This window comes from Prosopis cineraria, unplaced genomic scaffold (genome assembly GCF_029017545.1).
Source record: "Prosopis cineraria cultivar Desert tree isolate PC_DT_omini unplaced genomic scaffold, ASM2901754v1 PC480, whole genome shotgun sequence".
Taxonomy (NCBI): domain Eukaryota; kingdom Viridiplantae; phylum Streptophyta; class Magnoliopsida; order Fabales; family Fabaceae; genus Prosopis; species Prosopis cineraria.
In genome coordinates this window covers 1-27,473 of record NW_026555805.1, presented here as the reverse complement: position 1 = coordinate 27,473, position 27,473 = coordinate 1, and the positions used below count along the sequence as shown (strand labels likewise).

The 27,473-nt window shown below is 33.4% G+C and overlaps 1 protein-coding gene, 1 long non-coding RNA gene and 1 pseudogene across 5 annotated transcripts; 2 read left to right on the top strand and 1 right to left on the bottom strand.

The window, feature by feature from the left end:
* Positions 1-1,311: 1,311 nt before the first annotated feature.
* LOC129297245 (annexin D5-like) lies at positions 1,312-11,956 on the top strand. Of its 4 annotated transcripts, none has more exons than XM_054935605.1 (6): positions 1,312-1,515; positions 2,443-2,588; positions 2,705-2,920; positions 3,453-3,668; positions 3,750-3,839; positions 10,609-11,177. In XM_054935605.1, exons 1-6 carry the CDS (start codon positions 1,440-1,442, stop codon positions 10,813-10,815), a joined length of 951 nt encoding a protein of 316 aa, XP_054791580.1. In that variant the 5' UTR covers positions 1,312-1,439; the 3' UTR covers positions 10,816-11,177. The 4 variants fall into 4 exon arrangements, with proteins under 4 accessions (XP_054791580.1, XP_054791582.1, XP_054791583.1 ...); XM_054935607.1 differs by lacking the exon at positions 10,609-11,177 and adding an exon at positions 3,976-4,099 and having other exon boundaries at positions 1,313-1,515; XM_054935608.1 differs by lacking the exon at positions 10,609-11,177 and adding an exon at positions 3,919-4,035 and having other exon boundaries at positions 1,314-1,515.
* Positions 11,957-12,074: 118 nt separating this feature from the next.
* LOC129297246 (annexin D5-like) lies at positions 12,075-15,778 on the top strand (annotated as a pseudogene).
* A 6,994-nt stretch (positions 15,779-22,772) lies between these two features.
* LOC129297242 (uncharacterized) lies at positions 22,773-24,256 on the bottom strand. Its single transcript, XR_008590151.1, has 2 exons — positions 23,430-24,256; positions 22,773-23,307 (listed from the first exon to the last, which is right to left on the bottom strand). It is a non-coding gene; the product is annotated as an uncharacterized LOC129297242 (long non-coding RNA).
* Between the last annotated feature and the right edge of the window lie 3,217 nt (positions 24,257-27,473).

The window sequence follows — 27,473 nt, the reverse complement described above, 5'->3', positions numbered from 1 at the left end:
ATAGATATACGAGTTCATGCTCTAGTACCTAGGTTGTATTATCTCAAGCCTCAGCTTGCTACTGTTAAGGGGGAAATGGCCAAAGCGACAAAATTCAAGACTCTCTGTTTATTCAAGTCATTTTTTTATTCAGACTTGGGGGCTATTTTTGTTGGATTTAGGAAAGTTTAAATGAGTTAGGTTTTAGAGTCTCATCAAATTTAACACATATCTCCAAGCCCCAATGACATTTACAAAGATATTTACTTTTTTTGTTAAAAAAATATAAGATATTTTTAATTAAATTTCACATGTTAATAAAATAGTTATTTATTTTTAAATTAACATTATCTTTTCATATATACTCATATTTAATAGAGTATTTTATTTTAAAATAAATATAGAGTGATTTATTCATTAGATATACTTTTGAAGAAAAAAATAATGAGTATACTTTAAAATACTAAAAACACTTTATATTTTTTAATGGAGTGAGCGTAAATTATCTATAATAAAGTTCTCACATCAACAACAATATTTAATTGTTTGATTTTTTTTTAATTATGTATCAAATTCTTATCAACTAACCAATCTTTATTGGTGGTGTGGTCTAATATTTAGCAATTAACACCATGATCAAAAGAAAAAATCAACATATCAATAATCAATTTGTCGTGATCTATTATGCCAAATGGGTTGACTTCAATGTTTTGAGAATAAGAAAAATCTATTTGAAATAAATTATAGTATGAACATAATTTTTAAAAACAACATAAATTATGAAGATCAAACTAATCACTTGTTTTTTTAGGTACACCTAATAGATTCTTTTAGAGTACCTAACTTCATGATGACTTGATCTAATCTTAAAGCTCCATATAAAATACTCTCCGGTTCTATTTATTTCAAAATTTATTAATTCTATTAAAAAATTTAATAAATTTTTAACTATGTTTTTATTAAAACTTACATATTTTAATAACTTATTTTCTTTTAGTAATATTTAAACAAAGAAAAAAATTTATATTAAAAATTTAATAATATGACTTATAATAAGATGAAAAAATTATTTAATAAGAATGCATCGTTTTCAAGATGGGTGGTTTGCGTTCCTTGCCGTCTTCGTTTTGGTGAAATTTTCAATTTCAAAGTAAACCGTTGCATTTGAATAATTAGGAAAAGTTTTTTTGCCAAAAAAAAAATATAATTACGAAAAGTTTATAGATTTTTTTAATAAAAAAATGATAACTTGCTAAGCACAATTTTATAAAAATATTGCTGTGTTGCTTTTTTAATGGACCCCTGCGTTACTTATTTAAATTGTGCTGGCCAATAAATAAATTATATGAACACAACGCTTTCGATTCCATTGCAGCTTCGTTGAGAAGACAATCAAGACGTTGATTACGAAGTCAGAAATATCTCCGTAATACTGCAAGAAATTGGTTTCGCAGAGAAAGATGTCTACGTTGGTTGTACCCCCAGCTCCTCCTTCCCCAAGAGATGATGCTATACAGCTTTACCGCGCTTTCAAGGGTACCTTCTCACTCTCTCTGTCTCGATTTCTCTCCACGTTTTTTTTCTTGTTCAATTTGTTCGTGACAGTGTAATGAATATCCTGCTTGAGGAATAAGAACGATTCCCATTTTTAACTTCAAATTTGTTGGTCGTGTATTTTAACTGATCATTCTCAAGTCAGGTTCAATATTTTTGTGCACAGCATGATTGTGGGTAATTCTGGAAGAACCTGGACGCCTAGGATTAAGGGAGGTCAAATTGGGCACCTTTGCATTAATTATTAAGCCGTCAATTTTCGCTTTTTGAATTGAGTGATGTTGATCTTGTATAACAATTCTGGTGAGATTCTTCAAGCATAATATGATCGGTGTAAATTTCCCAGAACTAGTATGAATATTTTGGGGAACTTATTCTAAAATGAGGGTTTGTTGAGATATTCTTAATACCTTCCTTATTTTACATGCTTGGGATCATAATAAGGTGACTGGATAACAAGCCCTAACAACAGAGTCTGTGATTGGAGCTCAGCTCGGCCGAGAACATTTCGGACATTTTCAAAACTAGATGTTGGTAGCTACCAGACAACTACCAAGATTTCATTTTCTTTGTAGAGTGTGTTCAATTTGCCTTCCTCTTCCAATGTGTGTACTGTAGTTTCTAAGTGGATTTTGTCTTCGTATATTGGAGCTGCTCTTGAAGAGTCCATTCCTCTAGACTTTCTCTATTTTGAAAAGGACTAATTTGACGCAATTTGAAAGTTAAAGGACCAAATTGAATCCCAAGAAATATTAAGGGATCATAGTAAAACAAATAAATAAGGACCAAAATGATAAGAAAACCATTATTAACATCTGTTTTGCCTTACATTAGGAGGGTTTGAAGCCAGGCTACCCACATTTTATTCCATCTTTACTAATCTATTTCATAAATTCTTTGCATTTACAGGATTTGGATGTGATACTAGTGCTGTCATTAATATACTTGCTCACCGTGATGCTACGCAACGTTCCTACATACAACATGAGTACAGAGCTATGTATTCTGAGGATCTTCTTAAACGCTTATCTTCTGAGCTTAGTGGCAAGCTAGAGGTATTAATTAATATTAATTTGAAATCCGTTGTGGTGTGTCATATAATAATCTTTCTTTTGTATTTAGTAAATATTAATTATTATTATTATTATTATTTCATTTTTCTGATTTTCAGAATGCAGTTCTGCTCTGGATGCATGACCCTGCTGGACGTGATGCTGTAATCCTTAGGCAGACACTGGTTGCAGATAAAAGCCTTGAAGCTGCTACCGAAGTGATATGTTCACGAACTCCATCCCAGCTACAATATTTAAAACAGATATATCATTCTAAGTTTGGAGTTTTTCTTGAACATGACATTGAAAGGAATACATCTGGAGATCATAAAAAGGTAAGGTTTCTCTTTGTCCTTGTGTGTGTATGGCTCTTAGGAAAGCTTCCTTAGCCATTCCAAAATAGTCACACTGAATGTGCTCCATTGGCCCAAAAATTCATAATTTTCCTTGCTTCTTAATTTCCAGTTATTTATTTTGACCTGTGAGTTGAACGGTTCTGGTTGATTTGTCTCTTCGAGGTTGAATTGCATTATGCGATTTCAGATGGCTTTGAAATTATACTTTTGCATGAGTAGGAAGAATGATGGGCTTAAAATTTCAAGTACTATATTGTTTTGCCTCTTCCAGGATAGTTCTATTCCATTTTTTTTTTTAATTGGCTCAGTTGCAGTAAAAATCTTTGAATTTACTTTCCTTGTGGTCATTATCTGCTCAATAAAATCTCGCCGGATTTTTTTTTAAGCAGTGACTTTTTGAAGATATAAGAACGATAGAGCAGCTATTGCTGCTACTTTTTGTTTGAAAGTTGCCCCAGATCTTCATCGCATGTTGCTATTGCTAATACTTTTCGTTTACAAATTGAGTCAGATCTTGCTTGCATATATAAGCTCTCCTCGACTTGAAGGCCCTGAAGTTAATAGAGAGATGGCTGAGAAGGATGCAAAGGTTCTCTACAAGGCAGGGGAGAAGAAATTAGGAACTGATGAGAAGACTTTCATTCAAATTTTCAGTGAAAGAAGTGCAGCACAGTTGAATGCCATAAGTTCTTATTACCATGATATGTATGGACACTCACTGAAGAAGGTATCTTTTACATGATCACTTTTGAATTCTATCTTCTTGAAAATGTTGTTCTTGTGCTTAACTACATTGCACCCATATCAGGCAGTAAAGAACGAAACCTCGGGGAATTTTGGTTATGCACTTTTGACAATAGTTCGATGTGCACAGAATACAGCAAAGTATTTTGCGAAGGTATTACCTTGCACTTCAAAGTTACGGATTTACTTCTTATAGCAGTATAATTAATTTTTTGAATTACCAAACGTGGCAGTGACCACAGCTTGGCTATGCTTTACCATGACCAATTCAATGGCAGCTACTATTGCAGTATCATTTAATAACAATGAAACAACAATTTTTTCTATTCAATCGCAAGCTTTAATGTCATACTGAGGATGGAGGGTGCAATAACTGGTGCAAATTTTGATGGTACAAGTTATCCTTGCATGCCCTATTTCTATATCTGATAGAAAATATGGCAAATGTTATTTTAGAAAGAAATAATTGTTTTTGCATTATTTAGTATTTTGTAAGTTTCATTCTAAAGGAAGGAAACCTGACCTGCTTTTGTTTGTTCTACTCTTTATTTAAATCTGCAAGTTGAGCTTTCCTTATAGGGAAGGAAACCTCAAACTTATATTTTATTTCATTTTATGTTTCCTTCATAAGATAAAGTTGGAGTAGCAGAGATGAGAATGTTACGATGGATGTGCGGACATACACGTAAAGATAAAATTCGAAATGAGCACATACGCGAAAAAGTGAGGGTGGCACCTATTGAGGAAAAAATGGTAGAAAATCGGTTGAGATGGTTTGGGCATGTACAAAGAAGACCAAGGGAGGCACCAGTGAGAAGAGTGGAACATATAACTTTGAGTCCGATTAAGAGAGGTAGAGGAAGGCCTAAGAGAACACTCTTGGAAGTTGTTGAACGTGATCTCTTAATTAATAATATTTCTAAAAGCTTAATAAATGATAGAGCACAATGGCGTCTTGCAATCCATGTAGCCGACCCCACCTAGTGGGATAAAGGCTTGTTGTTGTTGTTGTTGTATGTTTCCTTCATAAGAAGGAAACCTTAATTGTGGCTTCTATAAAAAGCCACCATGCAGCACATGTAAGGGAGTTCTAAGAGTTGGAATGAATTGCTGTTCTATTCCCCTATCTATCAGTTCTGCGTCCCTCTCCACTTCCCCTGCTTTCTCTGTTTTCTGTCATCTCTCCCCTCTGTTTTCCCTCCCCCTTCACCTCTCACTCTCTGATTCTGTTTCTTTTCCTCATCCTATTCTGTTCAAATCAATGTGAGTGTGTGTGTTTTACATCAACTTGGTACCAGAGCCTGGTTCTGAACGTTCCTAGGCTGTTTCCGCGGCCGGAGATCGAAGGAAAACTCTCAGGGGAGCTCAGCATACTCTGTTCACGCTGCCAGCACCCAGAATCACATTTCCCGACGTCAGATCCAAAAACGGACGCTACCATCGTGCTCAGAAGGGAAAATCCGGTCACACGCGCCGTCACGCGCCGGTGGAGCTTCTGCGCGTGGTCTTCACTCGCCTCACGCGCCGCCACACGCGCCGTCCGTACAGTCGCCGCCAGAACGTGATTTCAGTGTTTTCTGTGTGTTTTCGCGGAATTTGTTCAACTTTGAAGGAGCTGAGGGGCGCAATCATCATCTAAAACTTATTTGGGGGTAAAACTTTTTTGTTTTGAGCTCCTAAAGCAACGCTGGTAAGGCCGACGACCCTTTCATTTAACTGGCTTACTTGGTTCTTAAAGGGAGGTGTTTCATTCATAGCTAGTTCTGAAATCTTTGTTGTGTGGTACTTTGGTTTCTTTGAGCATTGCAATTTTTATTTTATTTTTATTTTTTTTAATCATGTTTTAATATTTTGAAAATATATAAATATATATATAAAAAAAAAAGAAAAATTTACATTGATCATTATGTTGTTAATTTGTGACTTTTGATAGCAGTGTTCGTATAACCTAAGACACCTACCTCACACACAATCCTGCCCTATACTCGTGTCCAAAAATTACCCTAGATTAATTGAAGTTTCTAACGGTTTTCCTGAAAGGTTTTTGAACCTTCGGAGATTTCTGTGAAGAATTCACTCGAGTTGTTACCTATTTAGCATACGATCCCTGTGGCATTTTTGAATTCTCAGAGGGTTAGTGTTGTTAAAGAAGGGACTTCACCTATTTAGTAAGGGCAACTTGGGGGCCTTTCTTCCTTAGGTTATTAAATCCACACCAAACTTGCACTTTACCATACCATCTTTGTCATTGTATGACCATTCGTGATTTATACGATAAGCAAGCTTTATTAGACCAAGAAATTACTGCCCTAAAATCTGTCATGGCTAATAACTCCCAAATCACCCAAAATCATCTTGAGGAATCTGAAAGGACTCAAAGGGCATATGTGGACCAGCGGCTAGATGAAATTAAAGAATTCATGGACAATAAATTTAAAGAGATAATGGGTGCAATTCAGTTGACATACAGACAAGATACAGGGAAAACAACTGAAGGGATACTCGAAAGACCTATCATTAGAGGAGAGTCAAGTCTTAAAAATGAACAATTCCCAGTCCACAATCAACTTAGAGGTAATTCCCTTAGGATTGGTCATTCCTCTAGAGCTATGGGTGAAAGACACAGTAGAACATTTCCTCATGAGTTTACCAATCATCATTCTGATGACATAGATGATACTTGGGATGGGCAAGGGCCTGAAGAACAACATCATAGACCATACCAGTTAGTCCATAGGAATGGTAGAGAAGGCTTTAGAAGGACACATATTGATGACATCACCAAAAAGGTTAAAGTTGAAGCTCCTGAGTTTGATGGACGATTGAATCCTAGTGCATTCCTGGATTGGTTAGCTAGCATGGAAGACTATTTTGAATGGTATGACATGAGAGATATTCAGCGAGTTCGGTTTACGAAGATGAAGCTCGTGGGATCTGCTAGGAAATATTGGCAAAATGTCCAAAGGAACATTGAGCGACAAGGTTATCCACCGATTGAGACGTGGGATGAAATGAAGGCCAAGCTGAAAGAAAAATATGTGCCGACTCATTATAAGAGTCAACTGTATGACAAATACCTTAATTTGAGGCAAATCTCCACAGCTTCCGAGTATATTTCTCAATTCGATGACCTTATGATTAGATGTGACGTGGATGAAGAGGAATGGCGCATCATTACCAAGTTTGTTAATGGTCTCAAGCCATATCTACAGAAGGAGCTCAAGTTAAACTTTCCAGAGTCTCTTGAAGAAGCTTATCATAAGACTTTAGAAGTAGAGTCTCTGTCACAGTACTCGTCTGCAAAGCGTATCGACATGCAGAGCAATCTGTTTAGACAAGCACGAACTTCCAGTATGTCTGAACGACCAACAGAACACTTACATCTAGGCCTAGCTCGTCTTTTACACCTACTCAAGCAATTGGGTTAAGGGGTAATACTTCTAAGCAGCCTAGTGAGGCTATAGTTCCTGCTTCCCGCCATAACAATTCCTTTGTCGAGTGTTTTCGCTGTCACTCAAAGGGTCATATTGCGTCAAAATGCCCACAGCGTACTCTAGTTATTGACTCACAATATGAAGGTGAGGAAGACAATGCAAATGCTGACGTTGTCGTAGATCCAGTTGAGTGTCCTTCAGATGTCGATGAGGACATCATCATTGATGAACATGGGTGTGAGACACGTCGAGTTGGAGTTATGCGATGCATTCTATCTGTCCCTCTGCCTAGTGATTCGTGGAAGCGAACAAGTATTTTCCATACTTTTGTGAAGTGTGGAGATAAAGCTTGCAAATTGGTGATTGATGGAGGGAGTTCTAGAAACGTTATTTCTAGTCAAGGAGTAGCCCGACTCAATCTCAAGACAGAACCTCACCCAGAACCTTTTCGTGTTGCATGGGTCGACAAAACTTCTTTACCAGTCACGCAACAATGTCGCGTTCCTCTTCACTTAGGTGACTATAAAGAAGAGATTATTTGTGATGTTCTTCCAATGGATGTTGCTCACATTTTACTTGGCCGACCGTGGCTTTATGACCACAATGTTATCAATCATGGTCGTGAGAATACCTATACATTTAAGCATGGAGGCAAGACGATCCTGTTACGTCCTGCTAAGCCTGACAACGAAGGCAAAGGCTCAAGTAAATCAAAGGGCACAAAACCCAAAACCCACAATTTGCATCTTCTGACAGAAAAACAATTTGTACAAGAAAGCAGAGAGAGTACGATCGTGTTTATTTTGGTATCCAAGATCTCGCAACGAATTGCTACTACTTCAAAAATGCCAGAGGAAGTGCAACAGCTCTTACAACAATTTCGGGATATCACTCCCGATGAGCTTCCATCTGAATTACCACCAATGAGAGAGATCCAACATGCAATTGATTTCATTCCAGGTTCACAACTCCCCAATCTACCGCACTACAGGATGAACCCTAAAGATAGAGCAGAGCTTAACCGACAAGTCAGTGGATTGTTGGAAAAGGGTTATATCCAGCATAGTATGAGTCCTTGTGCAGTACCTGCTCTTTTAACCCCAAAGAAAGACGGCTCTTGGAGAATGTGTGTAGACAGCAGAGCCATCAACAAGATCACCATCAAGTATAGGTTTCCCATTCCTAGACTTGATGACATGCTTGATTTAGTGTCTGGATCTAGCTGGTTTTCAAAGATTGACCTCAGAAGTGGTTATCATCAGATCAGGATTAGGCCTGGAGATGAGTGGAAGACTGCTTTTAAAACGCAAGATGGGTTGTTTGAATGGCTTGTCATGCCTTTTGGGTTATCAAATGCACCAAGTACATTTATGAGAGTAATGACTCACCTCCTTCGCTCTTACTTGGGAAAGTTTTTGGTGGTATACTTTGATGACATACTAGTTTTTAGCAAGTCAAGAGAAGAACACTTGGGACATCTCGAGTTAATTTTTCTCACCTTGCGTCAAGAACAGTTTTATGTTAACTTGCCTAAGTGTTCATTTCTTCAAAATCAAGTCATCTTCTTAGGTTTCATAGTTTCTGAAAGGGGTTTAGCAGCTGACCCTGAGAAAGTCCAAGCCATTCAAGAATGGCCTGAGCCACAATCTCTTCATGAAGTACGGAGTTTTCATGGCCTTGCTTCTTTCTATAGACGCTTCATTAGAAACTTCAGTACCATTATGGCTCCTATCACTGATTGCTTAAAACAAGACAAGTTTCAGTGGACATCTACAGCTTCCATGGCTTTTCAAGATATTAAGAAGAAGCTTTCTCAAGCTCCAGTCTTGTCTTTACCTGATTTTACAAAGTGTTTCGAAGTTGCTTGTGATGCGTCTGGGACAGGAATCGGAGGTGTACTAAGCCAAGAAGGTCACCCTGTGGCTTTCTTCAGCGAAAAGCTCAATGATGCCAAACAAAAGTACTCCACTTATGATAAGGAATTTTATGCGATTGTGAGATCCCTTGAGCATTGGAAGTACTACCTTCTTCCGCAACAATTTGTTCTATACTCTGATCATCAGGCGCTTAGGTTTATCAACTCTCAGCGGCACTTAAATGCTAAACATGCTAAATGGGTTGAGTATATTCAGGGATTCACTTTTGTGGTCAAGCATCGTTCAGGAACAGAAAACATAGTGGCTGATGCCTTGAGCCGTCGGATCAACTTGTTGCACACTATGAGCGTTAGTGTTGTTGGTTTTGAAAACTTGAAGGACGACTATGCTTCATGTCCAGATTTTGGGATAATATACCAAGAAGTTCGCAGTGATAATCGTCATGAGCATGTTGATTTCATCATTAAAGACGGTCATCTCTTTCGTGGGAGCAAACTGTGCATCCCACGTACTTCTATGCGAGATTTTCTTATATGGGAATTACACGCTGGAGGTTTAGCTGGTCATTTCGGGGTTAATAAGACGATGGCATTAGTCGAAGATAGGTTCTACTGGCCTTCACTCAAGCGTGATGTGGCTCGCATAGTGTCTCAATGTCGAAATTGTCAAACTTCTAAAGCCAGGCGACAGAATACCGGTTGGTATACTCCTTTGCCGATTCCCGAGGCACCTTGGAAAGACTTGAGTATGGATTTTGTCTTAGGATTGCCTCGCACAGCTAGAGGTCATGACTCTGTATTAGTTGTTGTGGACAGGTTTTCAAAGATGGCTCACTTTATTCCTTGTAGCAAAACTACAGATGCTTCACATCTGGCAAAGTTGTTCTTCAAGGAGATTGTACGTCTACATGGGTTACCTACCACTATCGTATCTGATAGAGATGTCAAGTTTGTTAGTTACTTTTGGAAGACCCTATGGAAACTTTTTGGTACCCAATTGAAGTTCTCTTCTGCTTTTCACCCTCAAACTGATGGGCAAACTGAAGTCACTAATCGCAGTTTGGGTAATTTGCTTCGGAGTTTAGTTGGAGACAGGCCGAAGAACTGGGATTTGGTTCTACCCACTGCAGAGTTTGCATATAATAATTCAGTGAATAGGTCTACAGGCATGAGTCCCTTCCAAATTGTTCAAGGTTTTAATCCTAAACAGCCTATTGACCTCCTGCCAATCCCGTTGACATTTCGCATTTCTGAATCTGCGGAATCCTTTGCCAATCGCCTTCATGACTTACATGCTGAAATTAGGCGCAAATTAGCGACAAGTAATGATCAATATAAATTATCTGCTAATACTCATCGTCGATTTCAAAGCTTCGAAATAGGTGATTATGTTATGGCTCGCATTCGTCCAGAACGTTACCCTAAACAAGCTTTTAAAAAGTTGCATGCTCGAGCTGCGGGACCTTTTCGCATAATAAAGAAATTAGGACCTAATGCTTATCTTTTAGAACTACCTTCTGATATGGCCATTAGTCCAGTTTTTAATGTAGAGGATCTTATGCCTTACCGGGGAACTTTTGAGCCTTCCCCTTTGCTTTCTGATGATTTTGCAGGTACTCAGCCTTCACAAGTGCCAATTCCATCATTGCCTGCTGTCTCACCATCAGTTGATGAAATCGAGACCATTATGGATGATCAAATGGTCTTTACCTCTGAGGGGCCCATCCGTCGTTATTTGGTTCGTTGGAGAGGTCGATCTGATGAAGATGCCACCTGGATTTCAGAAGATGAATTCCAACAACTTAATCCTGCCTTGCTAGAAGCCTATCAACTCTCTACCTCTCCGGAGGAGAGTTCTTTGCAGCAGGGGAGAATTGATAGAAAATATGGCAAATGTTATTTTAGAAAGAAATAATTGTTTTTGCATTATTTAGTATTTTGTAAGTTTCCTTCTAAAGGAAGGAAACCTGACCTGCTTTTGTTTGTTCTACTCTTTATTTAAATCTGCAAGTTGAGCTTTCCTTATAGGGAAGGAAACCTCAAACTTATATTTTATTTCATTTTATGTTTCCTTCATAAGAAGGAAACCTTAATTGTGGCTTCTATAAAAAGCCACCATGCAGCACATGTAAGGGAGTTCTAAGAGTTGGAATGAATTGCTGTTCTATTCCCCTATCTATCAGTTCTGCGTCCCTCTCCACTTCCCCTGCTTTCTCTGTTTTCTGTCATCTCTCCCCTCTGTTTTCCCTCCCCCTTCACCTCTCACTCTCTGATTCTGTTTCTTTTCCTCATCCTATTCTGTTCAAATCAATGTGAGTGTGTGTGTTTTACATCAATATCTTATCTGCAAATGGAGGAAATGTCAAGAATTTGCTGTATTGATTCAAAGAAGTATGCTTTGTAAGCACGAACGAATCTTTCAAAACTGCTCATTGCCGAGACATGGATATATTTTCTTGTTTTCTTCTCAATGCAGGTGTTACACAAAGCGATGAAAGGTTTGGGGACTAATGATTCCACACTTATAAGGGTGATTGTAACAAGGACTGAGATTGATATGCAGTTTATAAAGGTTGAATATTTGAAGAAATACAAGAAGACGCTGAATGATGCGGTTCATTCGGAGACATCTGGCCACTACAGGGCATTTCTTCTTGCACTTTTGGGTCCCAACCAGTAGAATAGTCAAAACGATCATGATGTTGGTATTGCATGTGGAATCACTTCAAACTCCACTATTTTTCAACGTAGTAATGCTGTAATATGAGTTGTATTCAGTGTTTGTACTTAGAAATATCAGTTTGAGACTTAAGGTGAAATACTGTTGTGAAGTAATGATCTTAGTGCCTTGTAGATCCTTGTTTCCATTATGATGTAATTTGAGTTGTGTAAATTTCATGTACATGTTTCTATCATAACAATGACTTGTAGGAACTAAAAATAAAAATTTCTTTTTTTTCACTCCGTATTACACTCTGAACGTGGCAGATATCAGAATCTTTTATCATTCAAGAGATTTGAGATGGGTGATTTTATTGGAAGGTGAAACTTCAATGAGACGCAGAAAATTTGGCTGTTTTTGTAATAATCGTTTTATTTTTAATTGTAATTGATACAAGTTATTTAAGTTTAGCTGAGCTTTATATATACTATTTTCATATACATTTAATATGAAATTTTCTATTGAAACACAACCACCTAATTTAAATATTTAATTATATAAATTTATAGAAAGCAAACCAGACACTTGCATGCAAAGAAGCATGATAGCGTAGATAAAAGCTTTCTAAACGTTGAGGACGTAACTTCCATCTTTCTTGCAGCTTCGATGTTGAGACTTTGAGAGAGGCGTGACAGAAATGTAATAGAAATACGAAGAGAATTGTGTTTTGGAGAGGAAAATGTCAACGCTAAGCTTACCCCCAGTTCCTCCTTCCCCGAGGGACGATGCTGTACAGCTTCATCGTGCTTTCAAAGGTACTCTTTCTCTGTCTCGGTTTCTCTCCTTTTATGTTTAAATTGTCGTTCACAATGTAATACAATGACCGATGGGTTTCAATATCTGGGAAAAACCTGGTTTTAGACGATGAATATTTTACGGGAAAAAAGGAGTCCAATTTGGACATCTTTGTGTCAATTAGTACCCTAATTTTCATTCTGTGAGATGAATGATACTGCATTGAATCATGTATGCCAGTATCAATGGCCTTCTTAATTAAAGCATGAATCTGGTCGTTGTGAAGGACTCAAAGCCAATATGAATTTCCGGGGGAATCATTCTGAAAAAATGGATTTTGTTGATTCATTCTAAGGCCGTTTTATATTTTTACATTGGATGACAAGCCCCAACAATGGAGTCTGGAAGGAATTCTTTGTTGGCCAGTTTTTACTGACATTTTATATATTAGATTTTGGCGGCTACCAGATAGTTACCGAGATTTCAGTTTCTTTATAGAATTTTGTAACCTCTTCAAAAGTATGTTTTGTTGTTTCTGCATCAACTTGTGTTCTCATCAGCTACAGCTCTTGAAAGAGTCTGAGTCTTATCCCTGCTCATTTTATTAATAGCATAACTATGCTTTTGGCACTTTTAGTTTGGTCCCATAACTTTCTCTCTGCACCATGTTCCACTATCAGCTTGATCTAATATTTCAACCTGGCCAGTTAAAGTGTTCCAAAATGATCCCTGAGTTCTTTTGTGTTTCCAAATGATCTTTGATGGACGTAATGGAAAGGACGAATACGGCATACATTGAAAGCTAAGGGGAAAATAAAACAGATAGAGAGGGAGAAGAAAGTTGAGACCAAGTTGAAACAAATAAATAGTTAACAGACCGAAATGATTGTTAGCCATTATTAATTTGTGCTGTTCTCTTTTCACCCATAATCCTCTTTTTTTTAATTTCATTTTTTTAAATTCCTTGTATTCACAGGTTTTGGATGTGATACTAAAGCTGTTATCGATATACTTGCCCATCGAGATGCTACACAGCGTGCCTATATCCAACATGAATACAGAACTATGTATTCCTCAGAGTTTCTTAAACGTTTATCTTCTGAGCTTAGTGGCAAGTTAGAGGTACTAATATAACAATAGGGTTACTTAGAACTCCATTCTGATTTGATTTGTTGTTTACAACCATTAATCAAGTCATCAATATATATTTTATTTTACTAGATAAAGCCTTTTTTTATTGGCACTTCAGTAACTATTTTTGTGTGAAGAAAAAAAGATAGCAACTGTTTAGTATGGTGTTCAGTTTGGTTTTTCTGATTCTCAGGATGCAGTTTTGCTTTGGATGCATGACCCCGCAGGACGTGATGCAGAAACCATTAGGAGGACATTAGTTGTGGATCAAAACCTTGAAGCTGCTACTGAAGTAATATGTTCAAGAACTCCATCTCAGCTACAATATCTAAGACAGGTTTACTATTCTAAGTTTGGAGTTGTTCTCGAGCAAGACATTGAAATGATGACATCTGGAGATCATAAGAAAGTGAGGCTTCTCTCTGTTCTTGTTTTCTTTGTGGATTTTTAAAATGACACCCCACCCCTTCCAAAATAGCTACACTCACTAAATATGCTCTGGTGGCTGAAAAATCCACGTTTCCTCACGTCATTGCATGGGATTAGAACATTATAGTTTATTATGGCATTCCAGATGGCTTTGAAGTTATGCATGCGTGAGTTCCAAGTGCTTGGATAGTTCTATTAGGCGTTGTTTTTAATATTTGGCTGCTTTATCTATAAAGCACTTAATATCTAAATATCTATAAATTCACTTTCCATGTGGTCCTCATGTTCTGCTCAGTGAATCTCATTGGGTTGTTTTTGGCAGTTGCAAACCCATTTAAATAGGGAGCCCATTATTTTTTGTTCTAGATATTTAGAACAATGAAGATGCTGTAGCTGATACTTTTTGTATAAACGTCGAGTCAGATCTTGCTTGCATATGTAAGCATTCCCCGTTATGAAGGCCCTGAGGTCAGCAAAGAGATAGCTGAGCAGGATGCGAAGGTTCTCCATAAAGCAGGAGAGGAGAGATTTGGAACTAGAATTACCAACCCATGCATTTTCCGGGAAGAAACGTTGTGATAGATAATTATGATATCGTTTCTATTTATACCCATGTTATCTCAGCGTCATAATCTATCAATCACATTATCTGTCTGTCACAATCAAACAATTTTATTTCTCATCCATTGGTATCCAACTTAAACATAACGAGCAAAACACGCAGCTCAAAAAATACTATTTACAAGTCAAGTCACATGATCTGTCTTCCTCCAGAATACATGTATTCTTGGAAATTACATTCGGGTGCTTACCTTCTTCACATCCATTTCAGGCAATAAAGAAAGAAACATCAGGGAATTTCTGTTATGCTCTTTTGACAATAGTCCGATGCGCAGAGAATCCAGGGAAGTTTTTTGCTAAGGTATTTCCCTGCAATTGGAAATCAGTTATTTGCTTCGTATAGTTGTATCATTTAACTGCAATGAGGCTATAGTCTTCGTATTCATTTACAAGTTTTTATGTCAGACCATGGATGAAAGATGCAATAGTGGACTTGTAATAGTATTTGATTATATTACAGAACTTCTAAACTAATTGTATGCTTGTTTTTGCGAGGCAGGGAACATTATAGTTAGGACTGGGCCTATAATAGTCTTTTAGGCCCGTCTAATTTTTTTTCTCGACCAGTTTATTCCCTTGTAGTTTCACTTAAAATGCCATCATCTTAAGCTGTTCTGGTCTAAAGAAGGTTTTTTCACAAGCATGCTGGAACCTTTCAGGACTCGTTATTGCCAAAAAGCAAGAATGTATCCTCTTGTTTTCTTCTCAATGCAGGTATTATATAAGGCTATGAAAGGTTTTGGAACTGATGATTCCAAGCTAATTAGAGTGATTGTAACAAGGGCTGAGGTTGACATGCGGTACATAAAAGCTGAATATGTTAAAAAATACAAAAAGACTCTGAACGATGCAGTTCACTCAGAAACATCTGGCAACTACAGGGCTTTTCTTCTGTCACTTTTGGGTCCCAATCAGTAGATTTGTCTTACATTGAAGTAATTGGGGGAAGAGTTGTATTTTGTGCTTTGTATGTACTACTATGTACATGAAAGTTTTAGTTTGAAACTAGAGATAAGACGGTTTAACTTGAGCTAAATACATTTTTTTCATGTCTTGCACGGAGTTTGAGAAATAAAGTGCATTGATCATAACTTGTAAATTGTATGACTTGACATTTTTATATTATAAAATATGATTTAACTTAATTTGCTGATAGCTATACTTGATGGTGTCATAATATTTCAGTTTTACTGATTATCCCCACTGTACCGTTGGGTTCTTTTAATGTCTTCTCTTCTGAACGCCCTGCCACTTTTGTGGTGAATTAGTGTTTGTATTTTGATACTTCGAGCCTTCGGGCTTGCCCTGCTTATTCCAAAAAAAAATATTTCAGTTTTATTTCATTTCTTGCTATCATTGCAATTAGACTTAAGAAGGTTGATAAGACTAAGCTCACTCCCATCATGTTTGTCTGTATATGCTCACCTGAAGTCCATAAATTGGACATTCCTCCAGCAGCAAGTATGGAGTCTACATTGAAGAAAATGGAATTTGTGAAGGGACAAATGTCTTGGAATTATTGAAAAAAGATGAAGTGACAATCTGAACTTTAAACTGATTGGTTTGAAGTGAGTATGAGTGGGCATAAATGGTATCAAGGAAAAAGGACAGAAAAAAAAAAAAAAAAAAAGCAGAGGGCAGTGATAAAGAACAATAATAAAAGGTAGGATTGTGGCTATTGAATGAGGCAGCTGTCGGTTGAAAGCCACAGGAGCTGAGCTTCAGTGAGGCAATGTCGCGATGTGTCCAGGTGCATGAACTCAGTAACAGATAACATGCACTGATCCTGAAATAACACACAAAAGGACAGTCATTTATGATGTGTTTGGTTGGAGGGGAATGGCAGGGTGGGGAGATTTTTATAATGAGTTCATTTTTAAAAAATTGGAGAAGTGGGGTTCAAAGATTTTAATTAATTTTCATTACTCTCTTTATTTTACGTCTCCTTTTTATTAATATTTTATAAACATTACTTTAAAATTAAACTTGTTAAAATCTTTCATTCCTTCCCTTCCATTTCCTTGCAACCAATCAGGAAGTTAACAATTCAAATAAGGAAAATTAATCTTTTAATTTTTCAACTTTTAACTTACTTGTAACTCAATCCCTCAACTATGACTCGTTTTAACTCAATCCCTCAACTATGACTCGCTTTAACTCAATCCCTCAATCCCTCAGCTTATACCTCACATCAATGAGTAAAAGGAGGGTATTTTAAAATAATATATGAGCATTTTTTATCCCTCTTATTTAATAAGAAATTTTTTTAAAAAAATTAAAAAATAAGAACCAGTAAGTTAAAGCGAGTGATTGAGTTGAGGGATTGAGTTAAAGCGAATGAACCAGTAACTCATTGATGTGAGGTATAAGCTAACATGAAAAAAATTAACAAAAGTTAAGGGACTAATTTGTAAATAATTCAAAAGTTGAGAAACTGAGTCATAGGTGAGTTATAGTTGAGGGATTGAGTCATAGCGAGCCATAGTTGAGGTACTGAGTTATAAGTGACTTAAAAATTAGAGAATTAAAAGATTAATTTTTTTTATCAAAATATGACTTGTATTTTGTATTATAGGAGAGCGAAAGGAGTATGTAGCCTTGTACGCATATAGATTCGGTAGTCTCAAATCTCAATTTAATTTCTGAGTATTTTCAATTAGTATTAATTAAATTCACCATAATGCTAACATGTTATAACCTTTACTTGTTTGGTTTTGGAAATGAGTTTTTACAAATTTTGAGACTTATTTTTACATTTCGTTGGCGAGTCTTTCTTATGCAAGATTATTACATGGAGTTTTTTTTTTTTTTTTTTAGCACGGAGTTTCATATATGCGCTAAATATTGTAGAAAATCAGCAAGTTTAGTTTTCTTTCTTTTTTTTTTTCAAACTTCAAAGTTATTTTCAAATAACTCAGCTGAACCGATACCTCAAAATTAAAATAGGCACAATCGAGTTGGAAACTCGATTCAGGATACGACAAATTGAGTCTGGGAGAAAAAGGAGACGTCCTCCAATGGATTTTTATTTTGATTTTTGCTTAGGAAGACAAATTGAGTTAAAATCATTGCAATGAAAATCAATTGGTTAGTGGGTTCATAAAATTTCTAACTTGGTATTTTTCACAAAATCACAACTAAAAAATTTATTAAATAACTTAAATCATAGTAAAATTTAATAGTGCTTTCTCCGCTTTTTTTTTTCCCTGACCAACTTCCTCCCTTTCAGATATAAGGAAGTTTTTACCCACAAACCAAGAAAAAAAGTTTAAAAAAACCATAATTAATGATGAATTTAATTAAAAATTTCCAATACGAAAAAAATAAGGCACTTAAAAATGCTACTTTATAAAATTGAAAAGAGTATAAGCTTTTTTTTTTATTTGGTTTCAAGGATTTACTAAGATCGGAACGTGCTTTCATACCCAGACAACGCTTATAGAAGAATATTGATAGATAGTCTACTAACAAAATTCTTACATTGACAGCTCCTCCAATTTTGCGGGTTGAAAGTAAAAGGTTTTTTTTTTCTTTTAATTTGGACCAAAACTAAAATCTCCCAAACTTGCGGGGCAGTGTAATTGTTAGAGGGACTTAAATTAAATGTCGTTTTACTTTGGGCAACACAACTCCAGCTACCAAAATTAATGATGAGAAAATGATCAGAGCGGCTAATTAATGAGATTTAAATGTTTTCAATAAATTCGGGTCAGAGAACATGAAAAAACATTTTTTAAAAAGGGAGGCTTGGAATTGAAGAAAGGATCAGAACAAGTGAACCAATTTGGGACCAAGAAATCTAATCTCCTGTCTGCTGTTTTGAGATCACTAGGGGTTCATTTTGTCTCCCACTTTGCCCATCACTCACTATGCAATTTATCACAACGGACCACTTTCACTCTCTTTTCTTCTAAGCTCTCATAAATGACCCTGTATATCTATTCCTCACAATTAATTCTCTTTTCATATATATATATATATATATAGGGCTAATGAATAAAATGGACCCCAAACTCTTACTCTAAAAGCGTCCTGAACCTTGAACTCTTAAAATATGTAAAATAAATTTTAAAATTTTAAATTCATAGCAAAATAAATTTTGATCGTTAATTTTTTTAACACCATTACTGTTCACACGGTATTGTTTACTGTGGGCCCTAGTTAATACTGAAATGTTATTGTTAATTAGTGTCACAAATCTTAAACTATTATGTTAGTAGTGTTTTGGATCCTAAATTTTGAAATTTTAAGCAAATCACTCCCACCAATTATGTATAGAATGTTAATTATTATATAAACCAAATTAATCTTAGCATGATTCGTCACAGTAAATGCATTGTTGGTCGTGGCGAACAACTCATAATTTTGTGAAATGACGTTTTTTGCGCTTTTTTACAATGTTTTCCAAACGATTAATATTTCATAATTCTATATACTCTATAACTCTAATTTATTCTTATTTTAAATAATATTTATTTATTTAATAATAAAAATTTAGGATCTCATTTGAAAAAAAGTTTAAGTACCATAAAAGTTTACAAATGATGGATGCAAATGCTAATAATTTTTCATCAACAAATTTAAAACTCAAATTAATTAGTTAATCAAAATTATCTAATAGTTAAACTTCTTTTCAAATGATACAAGTTTTCACCGTTAAATTAAAATAAACATTATTTAGTTAATTAAATTAGAGTATATGGAAGCATGAGATACTAATTGTTTAAAAAACATTACAAAAAAAAGGTAAAAATATCATTTCATAAAAGTATAGGTCATTCGCCATAACTAACAATGCTAAAATTAATTTAATCTACATAAAGTTAACGTTTTATATATAAATGGTAGGAGTAATTGGCTCAAAATTTTAAAGTTCAAGATTTAGAATGCTATAAACATAATAATTTAGGATCTATTATACTAATTAATAATGACATGTCAGCATTAACTGGGGCCCACAATGAACAATACAACTTGAACAATAATGATATTAAAAAAATTAATGATCAGGATTTATTTTGTTATAAATTTAAAAGTTTAACACATTTTAAGAATTTAGAGTTTAAAGTATTTTTGGAGCAAGAGTTTAGAATCCATTTTACTCATTAACATTATATATATATATATATATCACAATCAATGTTTTTCTCAACCATAAACAACACCACATTTTCCCCATTGGCTCAATTCATTTTCGTATTCCTCATCATCATAAAAACGTTGTCAAGTGCTCCATCTTATTTGAAGTTTAGGGCAAAGTTAATCATCATCACGATCCTTAAAGAATGGTAATTAATATTTTTAAATGTATACAAAATATTTGACTTTTCAATATTAACCTACATTAAAATAAATGCCACAATAACGTGTCCCAAAAAATTATAACTTAATTATGAGAGAAATGTTTACATTCAGTATTCGATTGTGTTTCGAATAAATTATCTTCAATAAGAGAATACTTGTAAACCATCAAAAAAAATTAAAAAAGGGTGATATTGAGAAAAAAAATTAACTACTACATTAGAACCAAATTGAGTTTTAAAATTTTGCCCTATAATTAAGACAAGAGAACTTAATTTCGTTAATTCCTTTTTTGTGATGTTGTTATTACTTGTCTTAGTTAAACTTCATAAATAAATTTGTTGAAAGAAAGTAGTCATCTTATGCTCCGTTTTAATCAATAATTCAATTAAAATAGTCATTTCCTATAATAGTCACCAAAGGTAAATATGTTGTTTTGTCAAAAATCAAAATGACAAGCAAGTCACTGAGGATTAAATAATAATTATCACATTTTACGGTTTTTAATTGTTATTTGCATATTTTGGGAATGTTTTTGGTCATTTTCCCTATTTAATTAAGATCATATTAATTGATTTCATTACTTTAAGGAAAATTAAATATTATTTGACCTAGGTTCTTGTATAACTAGATGTTATGTTTAAAATGAGCCACACCATTTATAGTTTATGAACAGTTGGGTGCATTCTATCCAACTCTCCAAGAGACGAGTTTCTGTGTTTACATTCGTTTGTTAATTACTTTTTTGTCATTATTTACTTGTCCTAAAAAAACACAAACTAAGGAGAAATAGAAATTTATGTACTCCATTCATTCAAAAATACAAAGCATTTTTTTCTAAAGTAAGATGTTAAAAATATGAGGTACTTCATTTATTTTAAAGTACAATTAATGGGATTTTTCTAAAAATATCCTTAATCAAGAGTGTAATTAACTAATTGAAACATTATATATATAAGGATAAACATGAAAAGAGTGTATAATTTTAAAAAAAATTAACTAATTTATTGTGGGTGTCATTCAATTAAAAATTTCTTATAATATTGAATGATGTAAGAATTATTTTTCCAGTTTTGCCCTCCATTATTTAAATCACACTATTTTAAATATCAACTACCTCCATTTAACAAGGGTATTATTGGAAACAAAAAATAATTATACCTTTGAATTTATAACAAGATATATGTTTTGAGACAAAAGGAATGTAAATCATGACAAGTAAATAGTAACTGAAGAAGTACTTTATTAGATAAAACTCAAATTTTGATATTTAATTTCTCTTTCAAAGAGTTCCTTGTGCTTGAATAATAATAACAATCAATTTAGTTACCCACATAATTTGTTCATGCACGTGTGATTTTTAAGAAAATCATCATGTTTACCATGCTATATTAATACAAGTGTACCCTGAATCATTGGCTCTTATATAGTGTGTGGATGATGTTTAATTTACATATAACACTAGAAAAAAATGACTTTTGATGGTGACTTTTAGCAGTGATAAAAAAAATTATTTTTAAAAGTGGGCTTTTAACGATGATAAAAAAATTCGCTATTATAAGTTTACTTTTGGTGGCAATAATTTATTGCCATTAAAAGTTGTCATAAAAAATATACTTTTAATGATGATAATTAAATGTCATTGTCAAAAGTAACAAAAACCTTGACATGTTGCCACCAAAAATATACCGTTACCAAAAATATTTTTATTAAAAAATAATTCAAAAATTAAAATTAAAAATAATTTATATAATTACACAATATTAGTGCCAAAAGTCTTTTTATAAAAAATAATTTATATAATTACACTTTTGGTGGAAACCTTCAAAAGTATTTTTATAAAAAATAATTTATATAATTACAGACAAAATGTATTTCTATAAAAAAAGAATTAAAAATTAAAAATAAATTATATAATTACTTTTGGTGACAATATTCGTATCCACTAAAAGTATTAAATTGAAGTTGTGCTAAGTTTAATTATTAAATTATTTTTAATTTTGTATTATTCATAATTTTTTTAGACATATATAGCTCATGTTTTTTTAAGAATTATGTTATTCGGCTGGCATTTTAGTATGATAAATTAAAATCTTGGTGGGTTATTAGTTATTATTTACAATTATAGTAAAATATGCATTTAATTATATTCATCAAATACTATTGCTATTCATAAGCCACTACCATAGCATGGCTACAAAATTTATAAAATGATCTACAAAATTTATATAATGATTGATGATTGATATTGATTTTGTGGTGGAAAAGAATATATGGTTTCCTGAAGCCTTTGAATATGCTTCACTGAAGGTTACAGCTGTTACATTTACGTTTTCATCAAGCATCTCTCGTCGTCAGTGGATATATATACACATATATATTGATAAACTGATTTTAATTTGTTTTGTGTGTGCGCGCGCGCGCGCGCAATATATATATATATATATATATATATATACTTAAAGGTGTTGATGATCGGTACGTAGTGGGGCATATAATGCAAGCCACGATCATAACAAAAACTTTCTAATAGCGAGGTATCACGCAACGTGAAAATCATCCTCCAATTTGAACCTATTTGTCTCCCACCTTTCTCTCTCTCTCTCTCTCTCTCTCTATATATATATATATATATATATTACAGCATGCATGAATGATTGATGTCAAAAAGATGGGCTTTGCTTGTGAAAGAAAGCTTAATATTCTGCAACAACTTCGCACCTATCACTGCTTTTTAGCTTTCTCTTGCACACAAAGTCAAGACGCAAATCAAAGAGGAAAAGTGGTAAATCATATAGATCACATCTCTCTGTGTGTGTGTATCGAACTTCCACACACTGATCACTCAAGATATATATATATATATATGTAAAATTGTTTATTGCTACAGGAATCGGTAGGAACCTAAGAAAAAGGAGAGAAAAGACATGAAAAAGAAAGAAAGTGGTAAGAAAATAAAATACATCATTGATCTGATTCTCCTTCTTTTTCTCTCTGATCTTGATCTTTTTCTTTATAATCATGATAGTTTTTGTAATGACTAACATCACCTTAAAAGTTAGAAACCAAGTGAATAACCTAGCTTTGGCTCAATAAAAGAATATACAAAGATGCTTTTTTAAGCTTAGTAGAAAGTGACCTTAACAATATAGAGCAGTACCCTAGCTATATATATATATATATATATATTATCTGTGCATTAGATCTCTACTTGGTCTTCTCCGTCTTTGAAGATCTATTTCAAGAATCACGACGTGCCAAACTTTAACTAGGCATGTTCGTTGCTTTCCCACGTTGATCTCCCTAGAGTGAACTCCAAGCTTAAATTCTCATACTCCTTTAAGCTTCTTGACTGTAACAAATTATTATTTCCCTGCACAAAGTAACCATTTTTGTACTTCCTCAGGCCACTATTATACATTCAAGTCGGAAATTGTGTGAGTGTGTGTGTGCTCGAATTAACTAGTGATGATCTGATGAGGTGTAGGTCATGACCTCGGATTTCTCAGTTCTTTGCTGAGAAGATGATAAAATATCTGGTGGTCTGATTCCATCTAAATCTGTGGAACTAGCTTCCATCCATGCTCGTCTGCTTCCATATCCATTTGGAAAGAACAAAATAAACATGTTATACTCTTAATTTGCTTGGATATATATAGTAGTAAATGAAAGACAAGTTATCTTGTGTGTGCGCGTGTCTGATCTGTGAGTGAATACATATATTGATGATATAATATGTAATTTGTTTTATGAAAGGACAAATATGTCATTAAAATTAATGGTCCATAGAGCTATATAGACAAGAAAGAGGGTTTCACGTGAGACAAAAAGATATATATATATATATATATATATTTATATCTAAGCATTTGATACACACACACACATATATTGGACAAGACTAAAGAAATGCAATATATTGTACATGTCTAAAAATATCATAGATGCTCTTTTCAACTTGACAACAGATCATGTAACAGATGTACGTATAAAGAATTGCATGTAAGTTTCCTCTTAAATTTCCAGCAAAAGTGAAATGAAATTTAAAAGCTTCGTCTCTATATATAACCTCTATTATCTTCATAACTCTCCTGCATATTATTGAGTCACAATCAAATCCAGTTTCATATATAACTCCCTAATAATGGATTCCATATAACTCCCATTTAGATTCAATGTTTTTTTTTTAAAATTTGGACAAAATGCTCTTAGAATTTAGTATAAATAAGGCCTCTTTCCAATGTAATAAGCATCAAGAAATACTGTAGTTTTCTGTTATATCAAAGCCGAGAGTGCTCTCTCCTTCCTTGTGCTTACTCCAAAAAGACTTTAAATTTGATGAAATTCAAGGGCATTTCTCTCCATTAAACCATAGGTCTAAGAGCATTTGAGACCTTAATTAAACTCATTTTAGTATATAACATTCTGTTTTGACTTTTAAAATGTGCAATGTCACTCTTACCGTTAGCAAAAGTTAATTTTAATCAAAAAGTTATATAAAAAGATCTGAAAAATTATAGAAAATGATTGTAAAATTATAGACAAAGACCCAAAAATTAGAAAAAAGAACCAAGAAAAATTTTCTTGATCCTTTTTTTGTGTAATTTTTAGGTTAACTAACAATCAAAATTAATATTTACTAATGGTAGATGCCCTATTGCATTATTTTGAAAATATTGAAGGAAAACATATTGCAAAAAAGAGTTTAGGATTCCAAATGCTCTTGGACCTATAGTTCAAAAGCAAATTTTTCATTTAATCCTATATTAAATATATTACTGGTAAGTTCTAAAAGGAGAAAAAAAAATAATCTTTCTAGGACAAATCAATGATACAACATTTCTATGCAAAACAGGTTAAAATATATGCTAGGTTTTGGCCTAATAAGTTTTGCATTAATTTTAGATCACTTAAAGCCTAAGCCTAACTTAACCTATTCTTGAGCTTAGACCATTTTCTTATTAAAAGCTTGCTTAAAATCCTACTAAAAGTCCAAGTAATCCTTTAACTTATTAAAACCTATATTAAACTAATCAAAATACTTAAGTAAAATTTTAATTAATTTAATAAAATTATAGTAAATTATGATATATTCTTTCTTATCTTTATTGTAAGACACTTTAAATTATTTTATGTATTTTAAGAAAAGTTAATTTTTTCTTGCATAAAAAATTATTTTTATCCTTAATTTTAACATATGTAAAAATGAAAGTGGTTTAATACCTTAACGTTAATCAATAAAAAATAAAATTAAAAAATACTTTAATTATTATAAAATATTTTACATTTTAAATTAAAAATTATTTTTAAAAAGTGTCATACATTAAATGGTAGGACTTGGAGGGATGGGTGGGAGAGAGAGAGCGTGTCGGTTAATCTCCTGGTCAGGCAGGCTTTATGTAAATCGGCTTGGCTCATTTATTTAAATAATCTAAGCTAAATCACATCACATACCCTAAATCTTTAGCTTATTTCCATCTTTGGCACAACTAATCATAAAAATGTCGTCAAACTTTCAAAACACTGAAAGTAGTGCCACAACGCAAGGGCCCTATTTTTCTGCTGAATTAATCACTATATTTAAATATAATGTATTATTAGTTACTCCTTGACTTTAAAATCTCATATCCCATCAAGTACAGAAATTAATGTTATTTACAAAAAAAGAATGAAATGATCACAATACTCTCTCTCTCTCTCTCTTTCTCTCACATGAGGAGTAAAAATTGTGAAATGAAATTCTTATGTCTCAAGAGGTGAAGAATATAATATCCAAGTTGATTACAAACTACAACCCAGACTTCCAGACATATTAACTTTGTGACATTATGCACTACACACAAACATATTGCACCATATCGCTCATTGTATTAGAGCAAATGCTAAAACAAGAAAGTTGTTTATCAAGTGGGGTTAATGTGTTTCCAACATAAGATTAATTGTGCGCGCGTACCTGGCCAACTTGCAAATTTATAAATCAACTTTTTGAAATAATTAACCCTAATTTAAATGATTTCAAGTTTAGAATTTAGCCTATACTGAAATTTTCGGCATTGACAAATAAGTCTTCGTATAGTACACTGCATGTTTGACCAATGAATTTAAAGACGATTCTCATTTAAGAAATCGAAATTCACGATTTTCTAGTTAGCTAGTTGACTACTTCTTTGTTTTCTTCTGCTTTTTAAGACAACAAGAGGAGTCATGTGAACATCTCCGATGATATGTTACATACTTACAGTTGGGAGGCTTATTTAGTTAATTTCTACTTGTTTTTCATTAGGCTAATGTATCTTATTTTCTTCAAATATCAACTTCATTAAAATGAGGATTTTACTGGCAAAAGATCCAGAAAATTAAAAGAAATTATGTTCAAATTAAAAGTTTGTTGTGCACAATTAAATTGGTGAATGGGGACCTTTGACCAATTTCCCCAAATACCTCCTTGTTGGCTTAATTATTAGATATTGTCTGTTTTGTTTAGGATCAAAAATTAACATTTGGAAAACGGAAATATAGGGATTGTTTGAAACTATTTTTATTTTATTATTCTGAAAACTGGTGTTTTATAGAACATATTCTGAGAATAAAAAAAATAATAAAAATAGATATTTTTTTCATTCTTCCTTGTTCTCTAGAATAATAATTATAGAACACCTGAAAGTTATTTTCATTTTTTTATTCTTTAGAATAATATTTTATTTTTTATTCTTTAAAACACTTTTTGAAAACACAATGCCAAATAAATTTTTTTATTCTCTTATTCTGGAGAACAGAAAACTATTCTCAAAACAGGTTTCTAAACAGGTCCATAGTACCCTTACTTTGAAATTTGCTTTCCAAGTATAGATTTTCTCTTTATAGATTAATTTTTGCAATTTGGGCACATATATATATGTATATATAATATAATATAATATAACTAAGGCAATATTTCTACCATGTGTGTTAAGTCAGCTAAAAAATCATACATTTGTCTACTTTAGACATGAATAAATTTTGCAATGAAAAAAATAACAGATTTTTTTATTCTTTTATTTTGGAGAACAGAAAAATATTCTCAGAACATGTTTCTAAACAGGCCCATAGTACCTTTACTTTGAAATTTGCTTTCCAAGTATAGATTTTCTCTTTATAGATTAATTTTTGCAATTTGGGCATATATTATATATATTATATATATAATATAAAAAGGCAATATTTCTACCATGTGTGTTAAGTCAACTAAAAAATCACACATTTGTCTACTTTAGACATGAATAAATTTTGCAATGGGACAAAGAATAGATTTTTTTTATTCTTTTGTTCTAGAGAATAGAAAAATATTCTCAGAACATGTTTTTTAAACAGGCCCATGGTACCCTTGCTTTGAAATTTGCTTTCCAAGTATAGATTTTTCTCTTTCTCTTTATAGATTAATTTTTGCAATTTGGGCAAAATATATATATATATATAGATATATATAGAACTAAGGCAATATTTCAACCATGTCTGTTAAGTCAGCTAAAAAATCATATATTTGTCTACTTTAGGCATGAA

What these genes read in the sequence shown, in the direction of transcription:
- LOC129297245 (XM_054935605.1), top strand. Translation starts at nt 1,440, where the DNA reads ATGTCTACGTTGGTTGTACCCCCAGCTCCTCCTTCCCCAAGAGATGAT. An exon ending in GCTTTACCGCGCTTTCAAGG is followed by an intron (nt 1,516 to 2,442) that starts GTACCTTCTCAC and finishes TTGCATTTACAG; the next exon opens with GATTTGGATGTGATACTAGT. An exon ending in CATCTGGAGATCATAAAAAG is followed by an intron (nt 2,921 to 3,452) that starts GTAAGGTTTCTC and finishes AAATTGAGTCAG; the next exon opens with ATCTTGCTTGCATATATAAG.